Raw genomic sequence first — 25,228 nt, 5'->3', positions numbered from 1 at the left:
CATCTTCAAATGCTTCATAGGAAAGATGAACCCCAGAGCTATGTTTTTCATAAGGTTTCTTTAGATTAGGCTGCACGATATTGAAAAAAACTTATATTGTAATATATTTTGTTTCCTCAACATATGTTGCAATATAAAAAATAAATAGATATCAAATTACTTGATATCTCTTTTAGAAAATAATTGTTAATTCTATAATTACTGTTGTGATTTTCTAGATGAGTGCATCTGTATAGAAAAAAATAGCAATAATAATAATAATGAAGGCAAAAATATAGGGATGCATAATAATATTGGCAACTCACCAGTATCGGCAGAAATTGGCTTGAAAATGAAATATCGCAATCAGCCAACATGTTCATTTCTGCCAATACTACAAGCATAACAAACGTATATATCAACCCATATATATATATATATATATATATATATATATATATATATATATATAAATGTATATATATATATATACACATACATATAAAAATATTTTCCTGTTTTGTACAATGAATATTGCATACTCTGAAAAGCATTGCATTTTATGTCTCCATCTGCTGGTGGGACATCAAGATTAGAGTATACATAATATGATGTTAATTCTACTACTAGACTTGATCACTAAAAGTAGGAAAAAAGTATATAAATCGACATCAGTACTGGTTATTGGTCAAATGAGTTAAATATCAGCATATATGCAAAAAAAATCCAATATCATGCATCTCTACTAAAAATTAAAATAAAAAAATATATCCTGATTACTTTTCTTAGGGACGGAGGGGAAACTGGGTAGTTTAAGTTGATGCACCATGACACCTTTTTATTCATATCATACTTTTATCAATTCCGGCATGTCCATGATCTAACATGTCATAATAACATGTTGCTTATCCTAAACTATGGGCCTTCCTTACATTGCTCCTCTGTCTCCTCACACATTTTCAGGTCGTGGTCGACTGCTAGTAGGGCTGCCCTTTGGTTGTTTATCAGACCGACTTCCCTTGTAGATAGACATTACCTTTCCTGGCTCGCGGCTCCGAAATGCAAATGGTAGACCTCTGTCTTTTTTTAGGCTAACTCAATTAGTTTTAGCCTGGCTTGTAGCTGGTAACCAGCTTTTACAGTTCAGCAACTCAGCAGTGAAGATTAGCTTGGAGAATTTGTGATAATTTCGTGATTTCATCTGTGCAGTGAACACAAAACACTGGCCTTTTCACAGTCGTACTAGAACCTGGACTTATCTAGAAACTTTCTGCTGACTACTGCAGCTTTGGAAAAGCTGGCGCTTCACTGTGTCTGCAGCACATGCCGCCCCAATTATTGTACACACACACACACACACACACACACACACACACACACACACACAGACAGCAGGAGAGTCTCACTTTCCATAACAATCACAGCCAGACTATGATGTCACATACACAGGTAATCTGTCTTAAATAGGAAGGCCGGGCAGGTAACATAGTTCATGAAAAATGAAAACATTAAAAAGTTGTAGCTTGACATGTTTTAGTTAACTTCCTGTAACTGACAATGCTCGTCCTGCGATGTGATAGAAGCCCATGTGCACATCGCAGTGTCTATGCTGAAACCATTTATCATGCAGCCCAACTTCATTTTTTTTGTTATTTTTTAGCCTCAGACTTGTGTGAGCTGCATTTTTGTGGTTACTATTGTTTTTGTGTTTACACTGTGTGTGTGTGGGTGTTCTGACCATAATTTTATCTGCTAACCATGAGTGCATGAAGGAAAAATGTTCTCATTTCTTTCAATTCTCAGAACTCATTTACATTCAGATTCAAATGTTCATCCAAAAACGGCTTAGTTTCTTTTCTTTTTTCTTTTTTTTTTTTTTTAGATGTTTCAGACTTTAACGATCTGTTTCAAGATTATATGTTGTTTCCCCTCTTCCTTCTGATCACACCAAATTAAGTTTGCAGCTCTTCTTCCAGGTTCTACATCCAGTGTGTCACGTACGCAACCTGATGCTGTGGACAGCGGTGTACCTGCCCAGCTCCTCCCCCACCACCCCCTCCGACGACTCCTGTGCCCCCTACCCTGTGCCCGGCGGCAACCCGGAGGACACGCCCCTGGGCAGGTGAGCCTGGCGCGCTGGCACCCGAACCCCCCCTTCCTCTTCCTCTCTCATGTAAGATAAACACAGGTCGAGGAATCCCACAGCAGGAGGGGCCCGGCTTTCCGACTCCACTGCTTAAATACTTTGCTGTGCTCACTGTCTCACACGATTTTATGCTTTGCTTATCTCATGTCTCATGACAGTCATACCAGCAAGGAAGAGCAACAGGAAGTTGGTTCATTTCAGTGTTGACATACTTTATGACAGCTAGCTCTAAGTGAAAGAGACAAAGTCTGAGTGCTTTTCTTCCATTATGTCTGTGCTGCTTTTTCTTGTTTTGATGTGGCTGATGTGTGATTGATTTGTTAACTGAATTTGATAATGATTATGTGTGCTGCTGCAGACTGAATCACAGGGTGTTAAACCCACTGAGCTGTTGTTATGTAATGAAATGCTGTTTCCTGTCAATAACTCTTCTCTTTGTTTGCTCTGCAGACGTACGAAAACTCGCTCCTTTGACAACTTGCCCAGTGCATGTGAGCTGGGAAGCTCGCTGGCTCCGAACCGTCGCTCCAGTGACCCAAGCCTCAATGAGAAGTGGCAGGACCACCGGCGCTCTCTGGAGCTCAACATGGCAGTGGGGCCTGAGGGAGGGGGAGGCCAGGGTCAGGAGGTGCGGCCTAACGGAGTGGGGCCTTACCCAGACGGAGTGGACTCTGAGCTGGAAGACAGCCCGCAGCCCCGGGGCTCGCACACTGAGCCCAGACAGGAAGGCTCTGTGAGCGCAGCAGCAACACAGGAGGAAGCGGAGAAGGCGGAGCTCTCTGTAGCAGTGGGCGTGGCCGAGGGGCAGATGGAGAACATTCTTCAGGAAGCCACTAAAGAGGAGGCAGCAGCAGATATTCAGAGAGAGGAAAGTGCTGCTGTCACACATGTCTTGGACAGCACAGAGGTCGAGATAGAAGCAAAACTTGAAGACGATGATCAGTGTGCGAATATCGTCGGGACTGAGATGCAGAGTGAAGCATTTGCTAATGGTCACCTTCCAGAAAATGGCGTGATGGAGGCTGAGGAGGATGAAGAATTTCCCCCTCTGCCCTCACAGAAGGCTGAGGAGCCAGATCAACAGGCAGCTGAGGTGACTCAGAACCCAGAGAAGCTGGTGGAGGTGAAGCAGGATGTAGAGAACTCTTCTGTACCAGAGGAGCTTGCTCATGGACCCAGTGAGTCCGGCTCAGGTGAGCCAGAGCAGCCTGCAGCCCAAAGAACTATAACTAACGGCTTTGTGGACAGCTCACCTGAAGAGCAGGGTGTGGAGGAGGAGCCCTGCCCTGACTCAGAGTCTGACCAAGTTATCACAGAGGCGGTGGAGCAGGTGGATAAGAGGGCCTCACTGATGGAAAGCTCCACAGAGACTTTGACGGAGGAGGCCTGCAGCAGGCTGGAGCTTCCAGTGCAGCTTCCTGTTTGTCCAAGTCGTCAGCCCTGCAGTGACAGCAGGAGCCAACCGCCCTGCTCCAGGAAGGAGAAAGGAGCGGAGACGGGTGAGCATGGCTTTATGAGAACTTTAAACGGGGGCAGCAAGCGACCCTCTGTCAGTGCCTTTCAGTCTGACCTCAGCAGGGACGGGGTTTGTAACGGCGACAGCTCCGACGGGGAGCCCTGCGGAGGACATCACTGGGCCAAAGGGAACGGGGAGAGGGCTCCTCTGAGTCGACAGGTGTCCCTAGTAAGCTGCAACTCCCTGATCCTCCACCCACGGGGCAGCTGCTCTCAGCACCGCTGGTGCCATGCCCTGCTGGGCCGGGCCGCCATTAGCCCGGAGCAGCCGTCCCGCAGTCACCTGGATGACGATGGACTGACACTGCACACAGACGCCATCCAGCAGAGGCTGAGGCAGATTGAGGCGGGGCATCAGATGGAAGTGGAGACTCTGAAGAAGCAGGTGCAGGAGCTGTGGAGCCGCCTGGAGAATCAGCAGCACGCCGGCTCCCACAGGATCAACGGAGATATGGGAGACGAAGTGGTAAGGAGCTGATTGGTTGAAACTGATTGACCTGCTGATCTGTTTACCTCCTGGATGTTCCGAATTAAGGTTTAGTGTGTAAATGTTAGGGGGATTAAGTCGCGTCCAGCAGTGAGGATTGCAGATTGCAACCAGCTGGAACTTCTCCTGGTTAGAATTCCTTAAGTGTTCATTGTTCTGGAAGTTTTTACTGTAAGCCAAATTATCCACAGAGGTACGGACCAGGCAATTACAAGTGAAAACAGAATAAAGCAGTTTTCTGATAAAAGTCAGTGAATCTCCAACGCTGTTTGACATGTTCGGGACGCCGTGCACCTGTTTACGTGTGCTCACCTAATTCCTTATGGTGACGGTCAGGAAGTTTTAACTGTGAGCCGAATTATTCCAGAAGTCTCTTTCTTTCCAAAACAAATGGTCCAGGCCATTAAAACCTGTAAAAACACAGAATAAAGCAGTGACATGTTATAAATCAGTGCATCTCCTACATTGTTTGGCATGTCAAAGACGGGCACAAATAATCTATGCCATCTGTGCTCCCATTTTTCTCTGAGAACTAAAGATGCAGACGTTCAGGAGGTTTTTGGGAGCTGAATTATCCGCAGGTTTCTTCCTCTTAAACACAAACAAACCTGGTGATTTAAACCAGTAAACCAGTAACACTGAATTAAGTAATTTAACAAAATCAGTGTTTTTTACGCTAAATGCAAATAGCCCTTTGTCGAGCCAGTGTTTGGTTTGTCCATTCTGGGCTACTGTAGAAACTTTTTTTTTTTTTTTTCAAATTATGTATATTGGGTTTTTAATAATTTTAAGTGAACAGATTGACACAAACAAACCCCATCCCTCCCATCCCTCAAAACAAAGTCCTGGCAAAAGAGGAAACAGAAAAACAAACTTTAATTGTGAATAAAAATAAATTAGTTAATCAAATAATAATAATAGATAATAGTAAATAATAATAATAAATACTAAATATTTGATATTAGTAGATACTAGATCAATAAATAAATAATAACAGTAAAAAGAAAAGTAATTCTAATTATAATAACAATGCTACTGTAGAAACATGGTGCTACATGGAGATCTCCATGGATGAGGACCCGCTTCCTTGGTAGATTCAAACAGCTCATTCTAAGTTAACAAAAACAGTTCTCAATTTCAGGGGATTATACACTAAAGAAAACATCTTAATTATATTATTTTCCATTTCTGCCGATATAGCTCCCCAAATCAGGTCGATGCACTTCCATACGCCTTCTAACTCTCTGTCTCTCGCTTATTGTAGACCTCGATGACAGACTCCGAGTACAATCTGGACCCCAACTGTTTGTCACGCTGCAGCACGGAGCTGTTCTCTGAGGCCAGCTGGGAGCAGGTTGACAAACAGGACACTGAGGTGAGCAGCCAGGCTAACATCGTTTTAAGGGAGGGAACCAAAATCTCAAAGCAGCGGCTCTGTTTGTTGCATTTATGAACTCAGATCTCTTCAGAAATGTCAGCTGATGATGGTTGATGGTGGGTGAGCTGTGAACTGAGACCCGTGCGTACATTCCAGGTGACCCGCTGGTACCCCGGGACCATTTGGCAGCGCAGTGTTACGGCTGTGAGAGCAGGTTCTGGCTCGCCACCAGGAAGCATCACTGCAGGTAAGAACTGATGGTTATCGAGCTGAAAGAGCTCAAAGCTTCAGTCACTCTCCCTGCCATCGACCACTCCTGTCTGTCCCGTCGAGGCTTAAAGAGATGCTTCCTCTGTTTAAGCTCCCTCCTCCTCTGTTCACACTCAGTTTCTTGTATCCAGATACATTGAGACTGTGTTCAGATTAAGCTGATGCAGCTTTTGGTTCACACTCAGCATCGTAATGAGTCTAATTTTCATTCTGAGTTGGATTGGTTGGATTTTACTTTCTGTCCACCGTCACTTGTGTTTCTGCAGATGAGAGCTCGAAATCAGACTGTTGACTAGTTTTTGGTTTCCACTAGGGAGGAAAGACTTAGACTGGTTTAAAAGACTTCAGTTTATTGTCCAGCCTTCTCTGTACTACATATGTGAATACATGCATGTCTGACCACCGGCAGACGTGCATGTGTGAGGATAAGATGACCTAATCTGTCCTTTAAGAGGACCTATTATGCTTATTTTCAGGTTCATACTTGTATTTAAAATTTCTACTACTTTACATGCTATAATACTGAAAAACACTTCATTTTCCTCATACTGTCTGTGCTGGAACATCTGCATTCATCCTCTAAGACGCTTTGTTTTAGTGCCTGTCTTTTTAACCCTTTAAAACCTAAAAAATTTGGCTTGATTTCTTTAAAAAAACATGGGAAGAGTGGGAAGAGGGCAATGAGCACTACAACAGAACTACCTGAGAAATTAATAAAAACTAAAAGAAAGTTACCAGAAAATTGCTAATAAATAAATACTGTAAATACATAAAATGAAAAAAAAATTTAAAAAATAAACAAAGAGATGACCTGGAAAAATTGCCTACAATTTATAATAATTCTGTAACACAATTTTGAATAATTAATTATGCTAATTATAGATCTAGTTATCCCTAGTGTTTTTTCTTTTTTGCTTAGACATTTTCCCTACGTTTTTAAAAATCATTTTCTTAATCTGCTAATTTTTTGGAATTCATGTAATATTTCTTACCAAGATATTCATTGCCTTTTATATCATGTTTTTTTAAAGAAATTGCACCAGTGTCCTCTGGGTTTAAATACTTATTATCATAGGCATCTAAAAACAGCACAAAAATAGTGACGTTGCTACAGGCTTCAAAGGGTTAAGCCCCTCATGCGAAACAGCCAAGTCTGCTCCTGATTGGTCAGCGTTTCCAGGTCTTTGTTATTTCAGCGTTTCTGCACCATCATTGCAGCCGAGGAATTACTATTACAAAAAAAACAGCAGCACTTTCTTTTGTGAAAAATCTTAACTAAAAACTTCTAAACTCATTGGACATGTTCCAACAGGAATATGATGCCAAATCAGAGAGAAATTCACAACATCAACAACCCACATTACATGTTTACATGACGTGTGTGAAGGCCACTTCATCTCGCAGCGTAGGCTACAGAGTTTAAACACTTACAGTGGTGTGTTCGGAGCAGATGAACCTAAAAAGAAATCCAGCGCACTATGATGTCTTCTTCTTCTTCTTCTTCTTCTTCTTTATTATTATTATTATTATTAATAATTATTATTATTAATAATATCAATTATTATTATTGTGGCTAGAGTAGAAAAACAGCTGTAAATAGAATTCAGAAGAGTCTGAAGTCTGAGGGTTTTGCTTACAAACATTACTTTTTTACCTCATTTTTTAAACTTTGGCCATTTTAATTATGAGCAAAACACTATATATGACACAATATACAAAAAAGCATAATAGGTCCCTTTCATAAGTTTTGAATTTGCACTATAATGAGAACATTTTTAGAGTGAAGTATGGCATAGCCTTATTAAAAGAGTAAAAGGTGAGACTGTCAGGGAGCTGCTGTCCTGCACTGATGTGCCCCGCAGACATCACTGTTTAGAATAAAGGGACAGATGGAACCTCAGTGTCCATTCAAAGTGTACGCGGAAGTATCAGGACATCTTTTGGTTGGCTGAAGTGTGCAGATGGAGATATTATTTCAGTAGTTTGTCTCATTGTGATTTTGCAGATGTTGTTTCCTTTAATATCATCATTTGCTCATGTCACTGCTGACTGCTGCTTACTTTGCTTTTTTGTGATGGATTGGATCAAGTTAAGTGCTGAGTACCAGAAGTTTAAGCAGGATGTATTTTGGATGCTCATCTGGAGTTATAGGTTTATTTTTTAAAAATTTAAAATTATTTTATTTTATTATTATTTTGTTTTCAGTTGAGTTTCAGTTTATTACATGTGTTTGTTTAGTTTTCATTCCTTTAAAATGTTTGCCTTTGGTTCATTTTTATTACTTTTCAGTATTATCTTTAGGTCGTGTTATTTATAATGCGGGGGGTATTTGTCAGCGGCAAGATTCAAGAAGTTCAGAACAGGAAACTGACCTACAGTCATGTAGACATCCCAGTCTCAGTAAACATCGAACATATGCACCCGGCTCTTGGTGCTTGTTGTGTTGACAAATATAACCAAATTTAAAAAGACTAAAACTAAAGACTTGTATATTTTTATTTCATTTTATTATAATAAGTACACTCTTGTTAGTTAGCTAGTTTTACTTTTTTTTTTTTGTTACACATAGTTTAATTTTGGTCATTTTTAATAACCTTGGTGTGGTCTGGACTGCAGACTTCATTATAACAGTGTAGCATTGCAGCCATTTCTCAATTGTAGCTATTTTAGATTTTGTGCCTCATAAAAACAGAAGAAAAGCTTTGTAACACACATCTTCAGCAGAAGGTGTGTTGTAGTGTGTGAAGTGTCCTTCACTGCTGCGGCAGTTCTTATCCATTGTCTGCCCCTCTCCTCTACAGTGGCAGGGAGCCTGTCCAGGAGGTCTGGTGAGATCCGGCTCCCCTGTCCCCCCTCCACCCTCCGCCCTCTACCCTTTAACCTGGCATCACTGCACCTCCCTCCTCCTCCTCCTCCTCCTCCTCCTCCCTCCCTCCCTGCTCCTCCCCCTCCTCACCTGATGCATCTGGTTTCCCTTCATTCTGTTGTAGTTGTCAGCAAACTCTCAGGGAAATCTCTCTTCATTTCTGAGATGTATTGACTTGAGTGTGCGTCCTGCTGCGCCAACGTGTTTCCATTCAGCGGTTTTGATTGGCTGTGACCGTGAGCACGGTGCTGTCAGTGGGAGGGCTGTGATTGGTCGAGGGCTGATTGTTATTTCACCTGCAAAATTCAAATACCCACCCAAAAAAAGAAAGAAACAAACAAACAAACAGTGGACTTCCTCAACCTCAACACTCCTCCTGCCATTGCACCACATCAGCACCCTGCCCTCCCACCCCCCTCGACACACACGACCCGGCAGCATGCTGCCCCTCACCAGCCGTCTGCATCTCACCTCCCAGCAGCGCCGCATGGTGCAGGAGGCCTCTCTGTCCACCTGGGGGTGTAAAAGGCTGCAGACTCACTGTGATTTTTTTTTTTTTAATTTCTTTAAAAACATTCTGCTCAGGGTGAGTACAGGCAGGTAGAAAGGGGCCGCTGTGTGTGTAAAGTGTGTGAGCATGGCCTTACATCTTAATCTGAGCATGGGTATCTGACACCTCCAGTGTGACCTGCCTCCTTGTGTAGTGATGGTAACATGTTTTTTTGTTGTTGTTTTTAATGGGCTGAATAATCAAAATAGCACCAGTGAGTGTTAGAGCACCTCTGCTAACCGGCATGTAGAGCAACATCACAGCAGAGTGGAACTCAAACAGGGTGAATGAGGTTTGCTCACAACTTTGACACCTTCTTTCCACCTGATTTATCATGCGTCCACTGTGATCGGATTTTAATCAGACAGAGCAACAACAACATTTCTCTAAATCAGAATCATTCTGCACATCAGCATCCTGTTCTTTAAATGTGGATAAACTGATCCAGGCTGTCATGGATTTATCCAGCTAAAATGATCCCATTAATTCTCACCCACCTAATTCACCTCTTCAAACTCCATCATGAGATCATTCTCATGATCGGCGCAATTGGCACCACAGCTGCAGACAGCACATTGTCACTGCACAAGTCTGGTAATATCTTATATTTGCAAATGAAAAAACCCAAACAGTGATTGATCATGCTGAGAAGTATAAAATATGTTTTTGTTTTTGTAGTATTCTTAGCCTTACCCTGGAAAAACCAGTAAAGTAATCACAGGGCTTCCCCGGATCCTTAAAACGTCTTTGAATACATTAAAGTCATTCATTGAAAAATAAGACTTTAATTGCTATTAAATGTCTTAAATCAATATTTAAAAAGTCTTAAAAATGCATGAGAAGTAGGATTTCTTCATCTTTTTTCTGACTTTGTATCATTGTAAAATCTCAATAACTGGAAACATCTAATTAAAAAAATACTGAATGCCTCTTGCACTCATGTGACACAGATGAGGGTCAGCGAGCTATCACTGCACCCTTGACAACATGCAAGTTGAACAAAAACAAGCTATTAGACCAAGATTTCGCGGCATGGCTTAAACCAGTACAAGTCAATACAAGTCAATACATATGTGGCTCAGTGCATTTTATGCAAAACATTTTTCAAACTCAGCATTATGGAAATCAAGTCAGTGGAATCTCACATGCAGAGTGAGACAAAATGGGCAAAATTCCCCCTAACCAAAGGTAATTTCAGCTATTTTTTTTCTCCTCAATTTTGTTTATTGTAAAATTAGTCTTAGGTTTCATTTTGAGTTGCATTAAAAAGTCTAAAGTCTAACTTGTAGGAACCCTTAATAAAATATATGTCACTGTAATTCCCCGCAGTGAATGATTAATAGTTATCTAATACATTTAATCCAGTTTTGTGTTAAAATGGCAAATCCCCCATAAAAATGTCATAAATAGTCAGCACTTTTTTATCTAAGGAAAGCAGTCACTTATAAATGAATGTATCAACAGATCAACAGTCAAATCCAGTGCACTCAGTTTGCGTGTATGAAGAACAGGATCTGGTGCAGATGTAGAGCAGTTAGGTGGAATGAAGAGGAGACGCATGGTAACTGTAGGTGTGAGGAGGCTGTGTGTGAGAGCGCAGCAGTAACCTGTGTGTGTCTCCCTGCAGGAACTGCGGTAACGTGTTCTGTGCCAGCTGTTGCGACCAGAAGATCCCAGTGCCAAGCCAGCAGCTGTTCGAGCCCAGCCGCGTCTGCAAGACCTGCTACGGCAGCCTCAAGCTCAGCCCGGCTCCCCTGGAGCTGGAGCTGGAGAAACCCATCACGGCCAGCTCCAACTGAGTGTCAGAGGTGCGGGACAGGATGAGCTGCCAGCCGCCAACGCAGGCGCACCGCTGAAGAAGAAGAAGAAGAGCACAGGAGCTACACAGAATGTCCCATGTACTTTACGTGTGTGTGTGCTGCGGATATGGAAATTAATGTGTATATACAGAGAATGACGTGGCAGAGGAGCTGAATGACGTGTTGACGAGATGCCGAGCGCTCTGAACTGTGGGTGTGCACAGGGGTGGGTTGTGTACGTGTGTGTGAGCGTGTGTGAGAGAGGGAAATCACACGCGGGGGGGGTTGTGACAGGACTGCACTCCGAGGCCAGAGGAGTGAGAATGGACATCCTGGTGCCTTGGACCAGGCAGGCAGAGAAGGTCGTCTCACTGTGTCGCTGAAGTCTCTTGGAGGGCTTTGGTCTGTTAAATCATTTCCCCGCTCATCAACGCTTCTCATTGGACTCCTACGCACCATCGTCTCCAAGCTCAGACTGCTTCTTTTCCCTGGAGGGTGTGTGATCAGGAGCAATGTGGAAAATCTTACGAGTCCCTCAGCTTCAGAAATATCTGGAGATCTGATGCTCACAGTGTTGTTTAGGGAAAAGTGTAAAGGGTCAGTTCATCCAAATGAACATACCATACTTCCTCATTTACTTCTAACCGCAACTAGAAAAATATTAATATATTTTTTCAGGTTTTCAGATCTTGTCCCAGGACACTGGAGGTGACCTGAAGTAGAGCTGCAACTATTGTTCTTATTACCGATACATCTACAAATCATTCTATCAATCAATCAGTCCATTTTCTTTCCGTAAAATGCCAGAAAAAAAGTGAAATTTGGTCATTATACAGCCCAGGGTCACATATATGAAAGATTTTTTTACCAAATTATTGTCCAAAACTAAAAGATATTTAGTTCAATAACAGTATTAAGAAATACAGAATCGTTTTTTTTTTTTTTTCAGAAGCTGGAACCACAGAGTGTTTTCTATAGTTTGCCCTTTAATTATTTAATAACTAGTTACTGTTTGCACAGAGATGCAGCAGAGACCAATATATCCTGACTTTTAGTCCTTAATGTGGTTCAAGCTCCAAAAATACTTGATACTACATAGCTCCTTCTTGCCTGGTTAAACGGCCACATCTTTCACATGCAGGCTTTTCGTATCAAGTTTGTGGTCTCCATGCCCCAGGAAAAGTGACTCTGATGACATCACAATGACATCACTGGGGTTACTTTTCAGGACTGTTTTCTGCATGATGAGTGAACTGATATTGTGTAAAATTGGTGGAGTGCCTCTTTACAAAACCGTGTCTCCGTTACTCTGGATAATCAATCACTATTTTGTAATTTGGGTGAACTGACCCTTTAAAGTGCTCTGGGCTGAATCTTAATGCAGCATATTTGCTTGCTTTTTCTTTTAATTTTTTCTCATCTTTTGACACAGAATGGCCCACACGTGTTTTTATAGAGTACCTACAGGTAATTGACGTGTAAATACAAAATATCCGTTTAGAGTTTGTGTGTAGCGTATTGAGATTCAGCCCAGAGTGCAGAGACGCTGCAACTCAATCTGAAGGATTTTGTCCCTCAAAGCACCGTACTTGTTTTCCATGCTCACCTTGACCACCGTGAGGAGCAAAAATTCTTTTTGTTTTGTTTTGAAACAAAATCACCCATACAAGTCTTACAACGGGACTAGTCAGTGATCAATAGAAAAGGCTTTTGAACATCCGACCCTTTAGCAGCTGACGGCCGCTCAGCTCCTCGTCGCTGACAGACTGTTATTCGGCGTCTGCTGGGAGTGTGAGCTGATGTGTTGTGGCGTTGTCAGTTTGTGTCAGGCGGCAGAAGAGCTGCAGGTTGTTTGTGCCCGGCACAGACTGACTGACTGTGTAATCTCTCCTGTAAGCCATACCTTCATGCCCTTCACTCACAACAGCCCCCTTTTTGTGATTACTTACCCAGCAGGCACTGGGAGCTGGACGTCTCGCTCACTTTTCGGTCCATCGGTGGAAATCACAAGTGAAGATATGACACGTTTAACCTCAAATTCAAAATACAATATTTTTGTTTATTTCATGTAATTATTATTATTATTTCTTGGAGGCGGCTATTGACAGTGACCTCACTCGTGATCTCCACTCTGATTGGCTGAAACACAGAGGAGGACAGCAGCAGTAGAAAGGGCTCTTGGCGTTTTCAAAAGTCTGTAACTCCCACATGAAACAAGTCAGAGAAGCTACACTGAGACGCCCGCTCTGCCTCACAGCTATTCAATGACCTCCTGCGCACACACACACACACACACACACACACACACACACACACTTTTTGTAAGATAAATGAAAAAAGATACATATATAGCATTTAAGAAAATGTATAGAATCCTTGAATAGTGGCTCACTAAATTAGTCACCAAAAGTTTTTGTTTTTTATTTCTTTGTTTTCTTATGTTATTAATTGCAGAAAAGTACCTATATTTTGCAACCTGTTGAAGGTAACAGGTGTGTTTTTTTAAAATAGAGAAGCAGGGTGTCCTGTTTTGATGCTGCAGTGGTTTTCCCGTTTAAATGCGATCATTGCTTTGATTTAATTTATTAAGGTTTTGTTGTTGAATTGCTGTTTAAACTCCAGACAATTCAGATGCCACAGGATAATCAGTGTTTATGTGATGAGAGATGGTTCTGATCTGTGGCTACGACGACACTCATCATTTTGTATCAGCCAATCAAAGCCAGATTTGGAGATGTTAACGATTTCCCCGATTATAAAGGGGAGTGTCAGAGGTCATTTAGCATCATGTGACCTGAGACGATCACATGTAAGAATGGAAAAAAAGAAAAGGAGTGTCTGTAGCCAACGAGATGTCTATGCACTGAGAGAACAGTGGTCCAAAACAAGCAGCCTGAACCCAAAATAACCCCCACCCCCCCCCCCCCAACTCACACACATTACTCCATTCAAACCCATTTACAAACACTACCTCTACTTTGTACACACACTCATTCACCACACACACAGATTCACACTGGGCTTGTAGTAGCTGAGTGATTCTTGCTTTCCAGACTTACATCATTGAGAATGGCCTTTGTTGTTGTTATTGAAAATGTGTGTTTTTTTTTTTTTTTTTCCTTTAGTCAGCTGGAGCAGCAAAGGTACAGCACACGCCCGCAGACTTTCATTTGAATGATCTTACTGTTGAGACTGCCAATCTTTGAATCTCTCTTCATCATCATACAGCGGGTCAGGTCAGCAGAGGGCCCACTTTCGCTTCAGACAGCAGCAGGCCAGAGAGGCGCTGTGGTTCCCCACAAGTTCAGACTATCACAGGAAATGCATAAATATAACCGTGTGATTGACATCATGATAGCATTTAATCATTCTGGATCTGTTATCTCTGATCATGTGTTTCTCCTGTTGGCTTTTGATGTGTTGATAGAATCAGCAGGCGTGTGCAGTGGAGCGGCTTTTTTAAAGGTGGTCAGAACAACAACAGGCTTGAAGTGTTTTTCTCTCTGCCCTCCTGTGGAAGTGGTGAATGTGTTTCATTAACAGCTCGGCCTTCACTCTTTCAAATAGTATAGCAATAAGTGTTTGCCCCCTCGTGACGAGATGCTGACATTTCTGCCAATTTAATATTTACAAAAACACTTGTGATGCCACAGCAGCAAGACTAGCATTTGTCCAAACATTAATGTCTGAGAATTGATTTGAGATGGTACGACTGCTGTAAAGGAACAGTGTGTAGGACTGATTGGTATGTAGCTATGAGGACTGCATCTAGCTGAAGCCTCTCCTATGTACCAAGCGTGAACTCCCAGTTAGAGTTCCTTCAGTGTTCATTGTTCAGGAGGATTTAACTGGGAGCTGATTTTCCAGAGAGGTCTCCTCTCCAAAACCAATTGACCCGGTGATTTAAAGCGCTAAAACACTGAACGAAACAGTTTGACGTTAAACATCCATGTTTTTCAGATGCTTTTTGGCTCATTGTGGAGGGGCTGCTAACTACGGTGGCCGACGCCAAAGTGTGAGTGGCTCTATCTAGACTAGTGTTGAATAAAGTATTTGGTTTGTCTGTTCTAGGCTACTGTAGAAACATGGCGGAGCAACATGGCGGTCTCCATAGATGAGGGCCTGCTCCCTACGTAGATATAAACATCTCAATCGAAGGTAACAAAAACACAAAAACATACCTCTCATATTGCATTTCTGATAATATATCCACCTGAATCCTACACACTGAACCTTTAAAAGCACAGTCCAATTCAAAATTTGTTTTAACTGGAAAATTGATCGGAAACCACAATATTGACTTTTACATCTAAGTTTATATTGGTGATGTAAAGCTGGCCTGTAATGTTAGATCGGGATGTGTTCCAAGGCTTCACACTCCTCCCAAACGTCTGTGTCTACGTCCTAAATGTTAAAAAAGGCTTCATAATTTGCAGTTTCTCAAATTCAGAATGCGTAATGTCCCTTTATCAGGTCAAAGCTCTTACGCTTGCCTCGCTGACACCCTGACAGCATGAATCCTCACTCTGTATTTTCACCACTATCACAGGCATGTGGGGCACCAAGCTCGTCTGGTTCAACAATCCATGAATGTGAATTGTCTTTAAAAAAGAAAAAAAAAAGCTATTTTTTGCACATGACATAAAGTAGACACTGCCACAGAGTGCATCAATATAAAGCTGAAACTGAGAGAGTGCTGTGCTTTTCAGTATTGTAACGAGCGTTATGGTTGTGTGGGAGGATCGGGTAACATGGTGAACAAGTCATCAGTTAACACATGTTGCCAGTACGATCCCTTGCCGTGCTTTTATTTTTCCCCCCTCCCAAGAAGTTGTCTTGGTCTGCATATGTTGTATTTTTCTTCACTTGCGCTGACGTGCTCTGTCAGAGGCGTCACTGCAACGGCCCAGTAATCATTTGACATGAGTGTGTGCGCGTGAATGCATTAGTGTGACTGTGTGTGTGTGTGTGTCTCTTTTGGTGGAGACTGGTGCCAAGCAGTTTTATTACGGGTCTCTCACAAAGGGATCACTCGTGCTTTTGTTTGATTTTCCTCCCTTTTTCCTCCCGTCTGTTTGATAAGCACTTTGAACCTTCTCATGTCTGTCAGAGGAGTGTGTAGCTGTACATAGCAATTTCCTGTAACAACAAGTGCTCCTTGTTCAGTCTGAATATTTTGTTTTGTCGGATTTACTTTAAAGAGCATTACATTGTTGTAGAATTAAAGGAAAAATAAACTAGATAAACCTACTGTGTTGTGCTGATATCTGCTCTCACTGATTACTGCCTGGCGGAATATCTGCAGCTGAAAACAAACACACAAAGAAGAGAGCAGACGCTTTAATCATGTTTAATGCATGTACTGGTATACATCTCTAAAAATCAAGAAAATCTTAAGTTACTGTCTAACATCAACGTCTACTTATTCAATGCAAATCCAAGTGAATACGTGACGGAAAAAAGAACAACCAAGAGAGAATCAAGTTTGAAAAGCGACAAGTGCTGCTCTAAGTTAGTCATGCTCACTGATGTGACGAATGGAGGTGGTCTTACTGGCTCTAAAGAAACGATACTAGAAAGTGACGACCCCTGACGTTTACTAGACTTCATACCACTGCACAGAAACAGGACATCTGTACCATAATCAGCAGCAGCAGCAGCAGCAGCAGCAGCAGACTAAGAGCAAGCTCCGGCAGCAGAGGCAGAGCTGCGTGTTTCTTGATCTTAGGTTTGCTAAAAAACAACACAAGGAACACTTGGAGCAAAACATTGCTTAATAATTGTTTTACAAAGTATGGCCGAACGACGACTGTCAATAAAGCAATCATATGCATTAATATATCAAAGGCTATTGAGTCGAGAGGACCATACATTTGATCCAAAGAAAGTAGACTGGTCGTGTAACAAGAACAAGCTCGTAACTCCTGTTCAAATCCAATCTCATGTGCAAAGTGTTGCCTCCTCGGACCGCCCTCTTATCGTGATTTATGTGAGGAATTAAATGTCAGTTTGATTCTCCGAACAGAGAAGAAACCGAACATGAAACTTCAGATTCTAATGAAATGTTGATATTGTATTTCGTAAACCAACGACATCAGTAATCTCCCTGCAACATCTTTAGAAACTCATTTTTAAAAAAAATAGACATGGCTTTACCAGCCGACTATTCCCTTTATCTATAAAAACTCAGACAGCAATATTTACAACTTTGAGTACATATCATAAAGTAGATTCTCTTTGTGTGTAGATCAGCGGAGGTTCCCTGCCACCAAATCTACGGCGGGATTTCTCCCGTCAAAGCACGGGTCAGAAAAGACAGGATTGTCGCAGGAGACGTCTCCCAGTGCAGGTTTATGTGTTGTTGAACGAGGAACTGAGGCTGCACTATGTACAGGCGATGGGGCTGACGTTCAGCCTGAGTGAAGTGTGTTTGTGTGCATGTGTGTGTGCTTGCACTCAGAGTGGATCCAGGTGTTCCCGTAGTTTCTCTTTGACCTCCAGTCAGGAGAGGAGCAGAACTGGATTCACACTGATGACTGATCCCACACCTGCAAGACAAAGACAGGGACAAAGGATCCCATTTACTGCTTCAATATCTGTCACCATTTCAATTCACAGTTTGACACTTACGTTACGACATCATATCTAAAAATATCAAGAGGGCCAATGAAATTTAAATACAGTTGCAGCAGAGTGTGCATGTGCCTATTATATCCAATATCGCAGATAGATCAATACTTTTATTTGTAGCTGCAAACCAATTTCTCCACGGGGACGATCGCTTGAGCTTTCCATGTCTCCATGGCATTTTTCGACAAATTTTGTGAGGCTCCACAAAATTTAAAATATTGAGTTTTTGGACCATTTTTTTGACATACTACACTAAAAACATGTTAAACATTCTATATTATGACTTTCTTTGACATTTGGAGCAATGATGTTTTTGATCATTTTTCGACATGCTATAGTATGGCATTTTTCGACAAATTTTGTGAGGCTGAAAAACATTAAAAATATTTACTTTTGAACCGTTTTTTCGACATGCTACACTATAAACATGTTCAACATGCAATAATATGACTTTTTTTGACATTTGGAGCGATGACTTTTTTGACCATTCTTCGACATGCTATAGTATGGCATTTTTCGACAAATTTTGTGAGGCTCTGAAACGTTTAAAATACTGACTTTTTGGAACTTGTTTTCAACATATTACACTATAAAAGTCCAAAAGATTGTATACAACAACTGTTTTTGACATTTGGAGGGATGACGTTTTTGACCATTTTTCGACATGCTATAGTATGACTTTTTCAACAAAATTTGCAAGGCTGTAAAACATTTAAAATATTGATGAGTTTTTGGACCGTTTTATCGACATTCTACACTATAAACGTGTTAAACATGCTATAATATGACTTTTTTTGACATTTGGAGTGATGACGTTTTTGTCATTTTTCGACATGCTATAGTATGGCATTTTATGACAAATTTTGTGAGGCTGAAAAAACATTAAAAATATTGAGTTTTTGGCCATTTTTTTCGACATGCTACACTATAAACGTGTTAAATATGTTATAATATGACTTTTTTTGACATTTGGAGCGATGATGACGTTTTTTGACCATTTTTCGACATGCTATAGTATGGCATTTTTCGACAAATTTTGTGAGGCTCTGAAACATTTAAAATACTGACTTTCTGGAACTTTTTTCACCATGTTACACTATAAACATGTTAAACATGCTATAATATGACCTTTTTTGACATTTGGAGCGATGACGTTTTTGACCATTTTTTGACATGCTATAGTATGGCATTTTTCGACAAATTTTGTGAGGCTGAAAAACATTAAAAATATTTTTTTTGAACCGTTTTTCGACATGCTACACTATAAACATGTTCAACATGCATATAATATGACTTTTTTTGACATTTGGAGCGATGACTTTTTTGACCATTTTTCGACATGCTATAGTATGGCATTTTTCGACAAAAAGGCTCTAAAACATTTTAATATTGAATTTTTGGACCTTGTTTTCAACATATTAAACTATAAAAGTCCAAAGATTGAATACAACAACTGTTTTTGACATTTGGAGCGATGACGTTTTTGACCATGTTTTGACATGCTATAGTATGGCATTTTCAACAAAATTTGCAAAGCTGTAAAAACATATAAAATATTGACTTTTTGGACCGTTTTTTTGACATGCTACACTATAAACGTGTTAAACATGCTATAATATGACTTTTTTTTGACATTTGGAGCGATGACTTTTTTGACCATTCTTCGACATGCTATAGTATGACTTTTTTCGACAAAATTTGCAAAGCTGTAAAACATTTAAAATATTGAGTTTTTGGACCGTTTTATCGACATTCTACACTATAAACGTGTTAAAACATGCTATAATATGACTTTTTTTGATATTTGGAGTGATGACTTTTTTGTCAATTTTTCGACATGCTATAGTATGGCATTTTTCGACAAATTTTGTGAGGCTCTGAAACGTTTAAAATACTGACTTTTTGGAACTTGTTTTCAACATATTACACTATAAAAGTCCAAAAGATTGTATACAACAACTTTTTTTGACATTTGGAGGGATGACGTTTTTGACCATTTTTCGACATGCTATAGTATGACTTTTTTCGACAAAATTTGCAAGGCTCTAAAACATTTAAAATATTGAGTTTTTGGACCGTTTTATCGACATTCTACACTATAAAAGTGTTCAACATGCAATAATATGACTTTTTTTGACATTTAGAGCGATGACTTTTTTGACCATTTTTTGACATGCTATAGTATGGCTTTTTCAACAAAATTTGCAAGGCTGTAAAACATTTAAAATATTGACTTTTTGGACCGTTTTTTCGACATGCTACACTATAAAACGTATTAAACATGCTATAATATGACTTTTTTTGACATTTGGAGCAATGACTTTTTTGACCATTTTTTCGACATGCTATAGTATGGCATTTTTCGACAAATTTTGTGAGGCTGAAAAACATTAAAAATATTGACTTTTGGAACCGTTTTTTCGACATGCTACACTATAAACATGTTCAAACATGCAATAATATGACTTTTTTTGACATTTGGAGCGATGACTTTTTTGACCATTTTTCGACATGCTATAGTATGGCATTTTTCGACAAATTTTGTGAGGCTAAAAAAACATTAAAAATATTGACTTTTGAACCGTTTTTTCGACATGCTACACTATAAAACGTGTTAAACATGCTATAATATGACTTTTTTTGACATTTGGAGCGATGAATTTTTTGACCATTTTTTGACATGCTATAGTATGGCTTTTTCAACAAAAATTTGCAAGGCTGTAAAACATTTAAAATATTGACTTTTTGGACCGTTTTATCGACATTTACACTATAAACGTGTTAAACATGCTATAATATGACTTTTTTTGATATTTGGAGTGATGACTTTTTTGACCATTTTTCGACATGCTATAGTATGGCATTTTTCGACAAATTTTGCAGGCTCTAAAACATTTTAAATATTGAATTTTTGGACCTTGTTTTCAACATATTAAACTATAAAAGTCCAAAAGATTGAATACAACAACTGTTTTTGACATTTGGAGCGATGACGTTTTTGACCATGTTTCGACATGCTATAGTATGGCATTTTTCGACAAATTTTGTGAGGCTCTGAAAACATTTAAAATACTGACTTTTTGGAACTTGTTTTCACCATGTTACACTATAAACATGTTAAACATGCTATAATATGACTTTTTTGACATTTGGAGCGATGACGTTTTTGACCATTTTTTGACATGCTATAGTATGGCATTTTTCGACAAATTTTGTGAGGCTGAAAAACATTAAAAATATTGACTTTTTGAACCGTTTTTTTTTCGACATGCTACAATATAAACGTGTTAAACATGCTATAATATGACTTTTTTTGACATTTGGAGCGATGACGTTTTTGACCATTTTTCGACATGCTATAGTATGGCATTTTTCGACAAATTTTGTGAGGCTAAAAACATTAAAAATATTGACTTTTGAACCGTTTTTTCGACATGCTACACTATAAACGTGTTCAAACATGCAATAATATGACTTTTTTGACATTTAGAGCGATGACTTTTTTGACCATTTTTTGACATGCTATAGTATGGCTTTTTCAACAAATTTGCAAGGCTGTAAAACATTTAAAATATTGACTTTTTGGACCGTTTTTTCGACATGCTAAACTATAAACGTATTAAACATGCTATAATATGACTTTTTTTGACATTTGGAGCAATGACTTTTTTGACCATTTTTCGACATGCTATAGTATGGCATTTTTCGACAAATTTTGTGAGGCTGAAAAACATTAAAAATATTTACTTTTTGGAACCGTTTTTTCGACATGCTACACTATAAACATGTTCAACATGCAATAATATGACTTTTTTTGACATTTGGAGCGATGACTTTTTTGACCATTTTTCGACATGCTATAGTATGGAATTTTCAACAAAATTTGCAAGGCTGTAAAACATATAAAATATTGACTTTTTGGACCGTTTTTTCGACATGCTACACTATAAACGTGTTCAACATGCAATAATATGACTTTTTTTGACATTTGGAGCGATGACTTTTTGACCATTTTTCGACATGCTATAGTATGGCATTTTTCGACAAATTTTGTGAGGCTCTGAAACGTTTAAAATACTGACTTTTTGGAACTTGTTTTCAAACATATTACACTATAAAAGTCCAAAAGATTGAATACAACAACTGTTTTTGGCATTTGGAGCGATGACGTTTTTGACCATTTTTCGACATGCTATAGTATGACTTTTTTCGACAAAATTTGCAAAGCTCTAAAACATTTAAAATATTGAGTTTTTGGACCGTTTTATCGACATTCTACACTATAAACGTGTTAAACATGCTATAATATGACTTTTTTTGATATTTGGAGTGATGACTTTTTTGTCAATTTTTCGACATGCTATAGTATGGCATTTTTATGACAAATTTTGTGAGGCTGAAAAACATTAAAAATATTGAGTTTTTTGGCCATTTTTTCGACATGCTATACTATAAATGTATTAAACATGCTATAATATGACTTTTTTTTGACATTTGGAGTGATGACTTTTTTGACCATTTTTCGACATGCTATAGTATGGCATTTTTCGACAAATTTGTGAGGCTCTGAAACGTTTAAAATACTGACTTTTTGGAACTTGTTTTCAACATATTACACTATAAAAGTCCAAAAGATTGTATACAACAACTGTTTTTGACATTTGGAGGGATGACGTTTTTGACCATTTTTCGACATGCTATAGTATGACTTTTTTCAACAAAATTTGCAAAGCTCTAAAACATTTAAAATATTGAGTTTTTGGACCGTTTTATCGACATTCTACACTATAAACGTGTTAAACATGCTATAATATGACTTTTTTTGATATTTGGAGTGATGACTTTTTTGTCAATTTTTCGACATGCTATAGTATGGCATTTTATGACAAATTTTGTGAGGCTGAAAAACATTAAAATATATGAGTTTTTTGGATTTTTTCGACATGCTACACTATAAACGTATTCAACATGCAATAATATGACTTTTTTGACATTTGGAGCTATGACGTTTTTGACCATTTTTCGACATGCTATAGTATGACTTTTTTCGACAAAATTTGCAAAGCTCTAAAAACATTTAAAATATTGAGTTTTTGGACCGTTTTATCGACATTCTACACTATAAACGTGTTAAACATGCTATAATATGACTTTTTTTGATATTTGGAGTGATGACTTTTTTGTCAATTTTTCGACATGCTATAGTATGGCATTTTTCGACAAATTTTGTGAGGCTGAAAAACATTAAAAATATTTACTTTTGAACCGTTTTTTCGACATGCTACACTATAAAACATGTTCAAATTGCAATAATATGACTTTTTTTGACATTTGGAGCGATGACTTTTTTGACCATTTTTTGACATGCTATAGTATGGCTTTTTCAACAAAATTTGCAAGGCTGTAAAACATTTAAAATCTTGACTTTTTGGACCGTTTTATCGACATTCTACACTATAAACGTGTTAAAACATGCTATAATATGACTTTTTTTGATATTTGGAGTGATGACTTTTTTGTCAATTTTTCGACATGCTATAGTATGGCATTTTATGACAAATTTTGTGAGGCTGAAAAACATTAAAAATACTGAGTTTTTTGGCCATTTTTTCGACATGCTATAGTATGGCATTTTTCGACAAATTTTGCAAGGGCTCTAAAACATTTTAAATATTGAATTTTTGGACCTTGTTTTCAACATATTAAACTATAAAAGTCCAAAAGATTGAATACAACAACTGTTTTTGACATTTGGAGCGATGACGTTTTTGACCATTTTTCGACATGCTATAGTATGGCATTTTTCAACAAAATTTGCAAGGCTGTAAAACATATAAAATCTTGACTTTTTGGACCGTTTTTTTTCGACATGCTACACTATAAACGTGTTAAACATGCTATAATATGACTTTTTTTGACATTTGGAGCGATGACGTTTTTGACCATTTTTCGACATGCTATAGTATGGCATTTTTCAACAAAATTTGCAAGGCTGTAAAACATATAAAATATTGACTTTTTGGACCGTTTTTTCGACATGCTACACTATAAACGTGTTCAACATGCAATAATATGACTTTTTTTGACATTTGGAGCGATGACTTTTTTTGACCATTTTTTGACATGCTATAGTATGGCTTTTTCAACAAAATTTGCAAGGCTGTAAAACATTTAAAATATTGACTTTTTGGACCGTTTTTTCGACATGCTACACTATAAACGTATTAAACATGCTATAATATGACTTTTTTTGACATTTGGAGCAATGACTTTTTTGACCATTTTTCGACATGCTATAGTATGGCATTTTTCGACAAATTTTGTGAGGCTGAAAAACATTAAAATATTTACTTTTGAACCGTTTTTTTCGACATGTTACACTATAAACGTGTTCAACATGCAATAATATGACTTTTTTTGACATTTGGAGCGATGACTTTTTTGACCATTTTTCGACATGCTATAGTATGGCATTTTTCGACAAAAAGGCTCTAAAACATTTTAAATATTGAATTTTTGGACCTTGTTTCAACATATTACACTATAGAAATCTTAAACATGCTATACTACGACTTTTTTTGACATTTGGAGTGATGACTTTTTTGTCAATTTTTCGACATACTATAGTATGGCATTTTTTCGACAAATTTCGTGAGGCTCAAAACATTTAATATACTGACTTTTTGGAACTTGTTTTCAACATATTACACTTAAAAGTCCAAAAGATTGTATACAACAACTTTTTTTGACATTTGGAGCGATGACGTTTTTGACCATTTTTTGACATGCTATAGTATGGCATTTTTCGACAAATTTTGCAAGGCTCTAAAACATTTTAAATATTGAATTTTTGGACCTTGTTTTCAACATATTAAACTATAAAAGTCCAAAAGATTGAATACAACAACTGTTTTTGACATTTGGAGCGATGACGTTTTTGACCATTTTTCGACATGCTATAGTATGGCTTTTTCGACAAAATTTTGTGAGGCTCTGAAACGTTTAAAATACTGACTTTTTGGAACTTGTTTTCAACATATTACACTATAAAAGTCCAAAAGATTGAATACAACAACTGTTTTTGACATTTGGAGTGATGACGTTTTTGACCATTTTTCGACATGCTATAGTATGACTTTTTTCGACAAAATTTGCAAAGCTGTAAAACATTAAAAATATTGAGCTTTTGGACCGTTTTTTCGACATGCTACACTATAAACGTGTTAAACATGTTATAATATGACTTTTTTTGACATTTGGAGTGATGACTTTTTTGTCAATTTTTTGACATGCTATAGTATGGCATTTTATGACAAATTTTGTGAGGCTGAAAAACATTAAAAATATTGAGTTTTTTGGCCTTTTTTTCGACATGCTACACTATAAACGTATTCAAACATGCAATAATATGACTTTTTTTGACATTTGGAGCTATGACGTTTTTTGACCATTTTTTCGCCATGCTATAGTATGGCATTTTTCGACAAATTTTGCAAGGCTCTAAAACATTTAAAATATTGAATTTTTGGACCTTGTTTTCAACATATTAAACTATAAAAGTCCAAAAGATTGATATACAACTTTTTTTGACATTTGGAGCGATGACGT

General features: G+C 38.5%; 2 protein-coding genes across 8 annotated transcripts in view; one reads left to right on the top strand and one right to left on the bottom strand.

The window, feature by feature from the left end:
• Positions 1 to 13,300, top strand: part of mtmr3 (myotubularin related protein 3) — a 36,053-nt gene extending 22,753 nt beyond the window's left edge. Inside the window, 7 exon segments of the mRNA XM_042488020.1 lie at positions 1,956 to 2,101; positions 2,576 to 4,106; positions 5,392 to 5,502; positions 5,662 to 5,679; positions 5,682 to 5,752; positions 8,577 to 8,603; positions 10,819 to 13,300. Coding sequence (XP_042343954.1) covers positions 1,956 to 2,101; positions 2,576 to 4,106; positions 5,392 to 5,502; positions 5,662 to 5,679; positions 5,682 to 5,752; positions 8,577 to 8,603; positions 10,819 to 10,990 — 2,076 coding nt within the window. The 3' untranslated portion in view covers positions 10,991 to 13,300.
• Positions 13,301 to 13,895: 595 nt separating this feature from the next.
• The window catches only part of LOC121944223 (citron Rho-interacting kinase), an 83,644-nt gene continuing 72,311 nt past the window's right edge, over positions 13,896 to 25,228 (bottom strand). For all 7 annotated transcript variants that reach the window (XM_042487947.1, XM_042487945.1, XM_042487950.1 and 4 more), the window contains one exon: positions 13,896 to 17,538. In XM_042487947.1, the coding sequence (XP_042343881.1) occupies positions 17,515 to 17,538 (24 nt within the window). In that variant the 3' untranslated portion in view covers positions 13,896 to 17,514. The remainder of the gene's footprint in view (positions 17,539 to 25,228) is intronic.

The sequence above is a fragment of the Plectropomus leopardus genome, chromosome 6 (assembly GCF_008729295.1).
Source record: "Plectropomus leopardus isolate mb chromosome 6, YSFRI_Pleo_2.0, whole genome shotgun sequence".
NCBI classification, from domain to species: domain Eukaryota; kingdom Metazoa; phylum Chordata; class Actinopteri; order Perciformes; family Serranidae; genus Plectropomus; species Plectropomus leopardus.
This window is presented reverse-complemented; position numbering and strand designations above follow the sequence as displayed.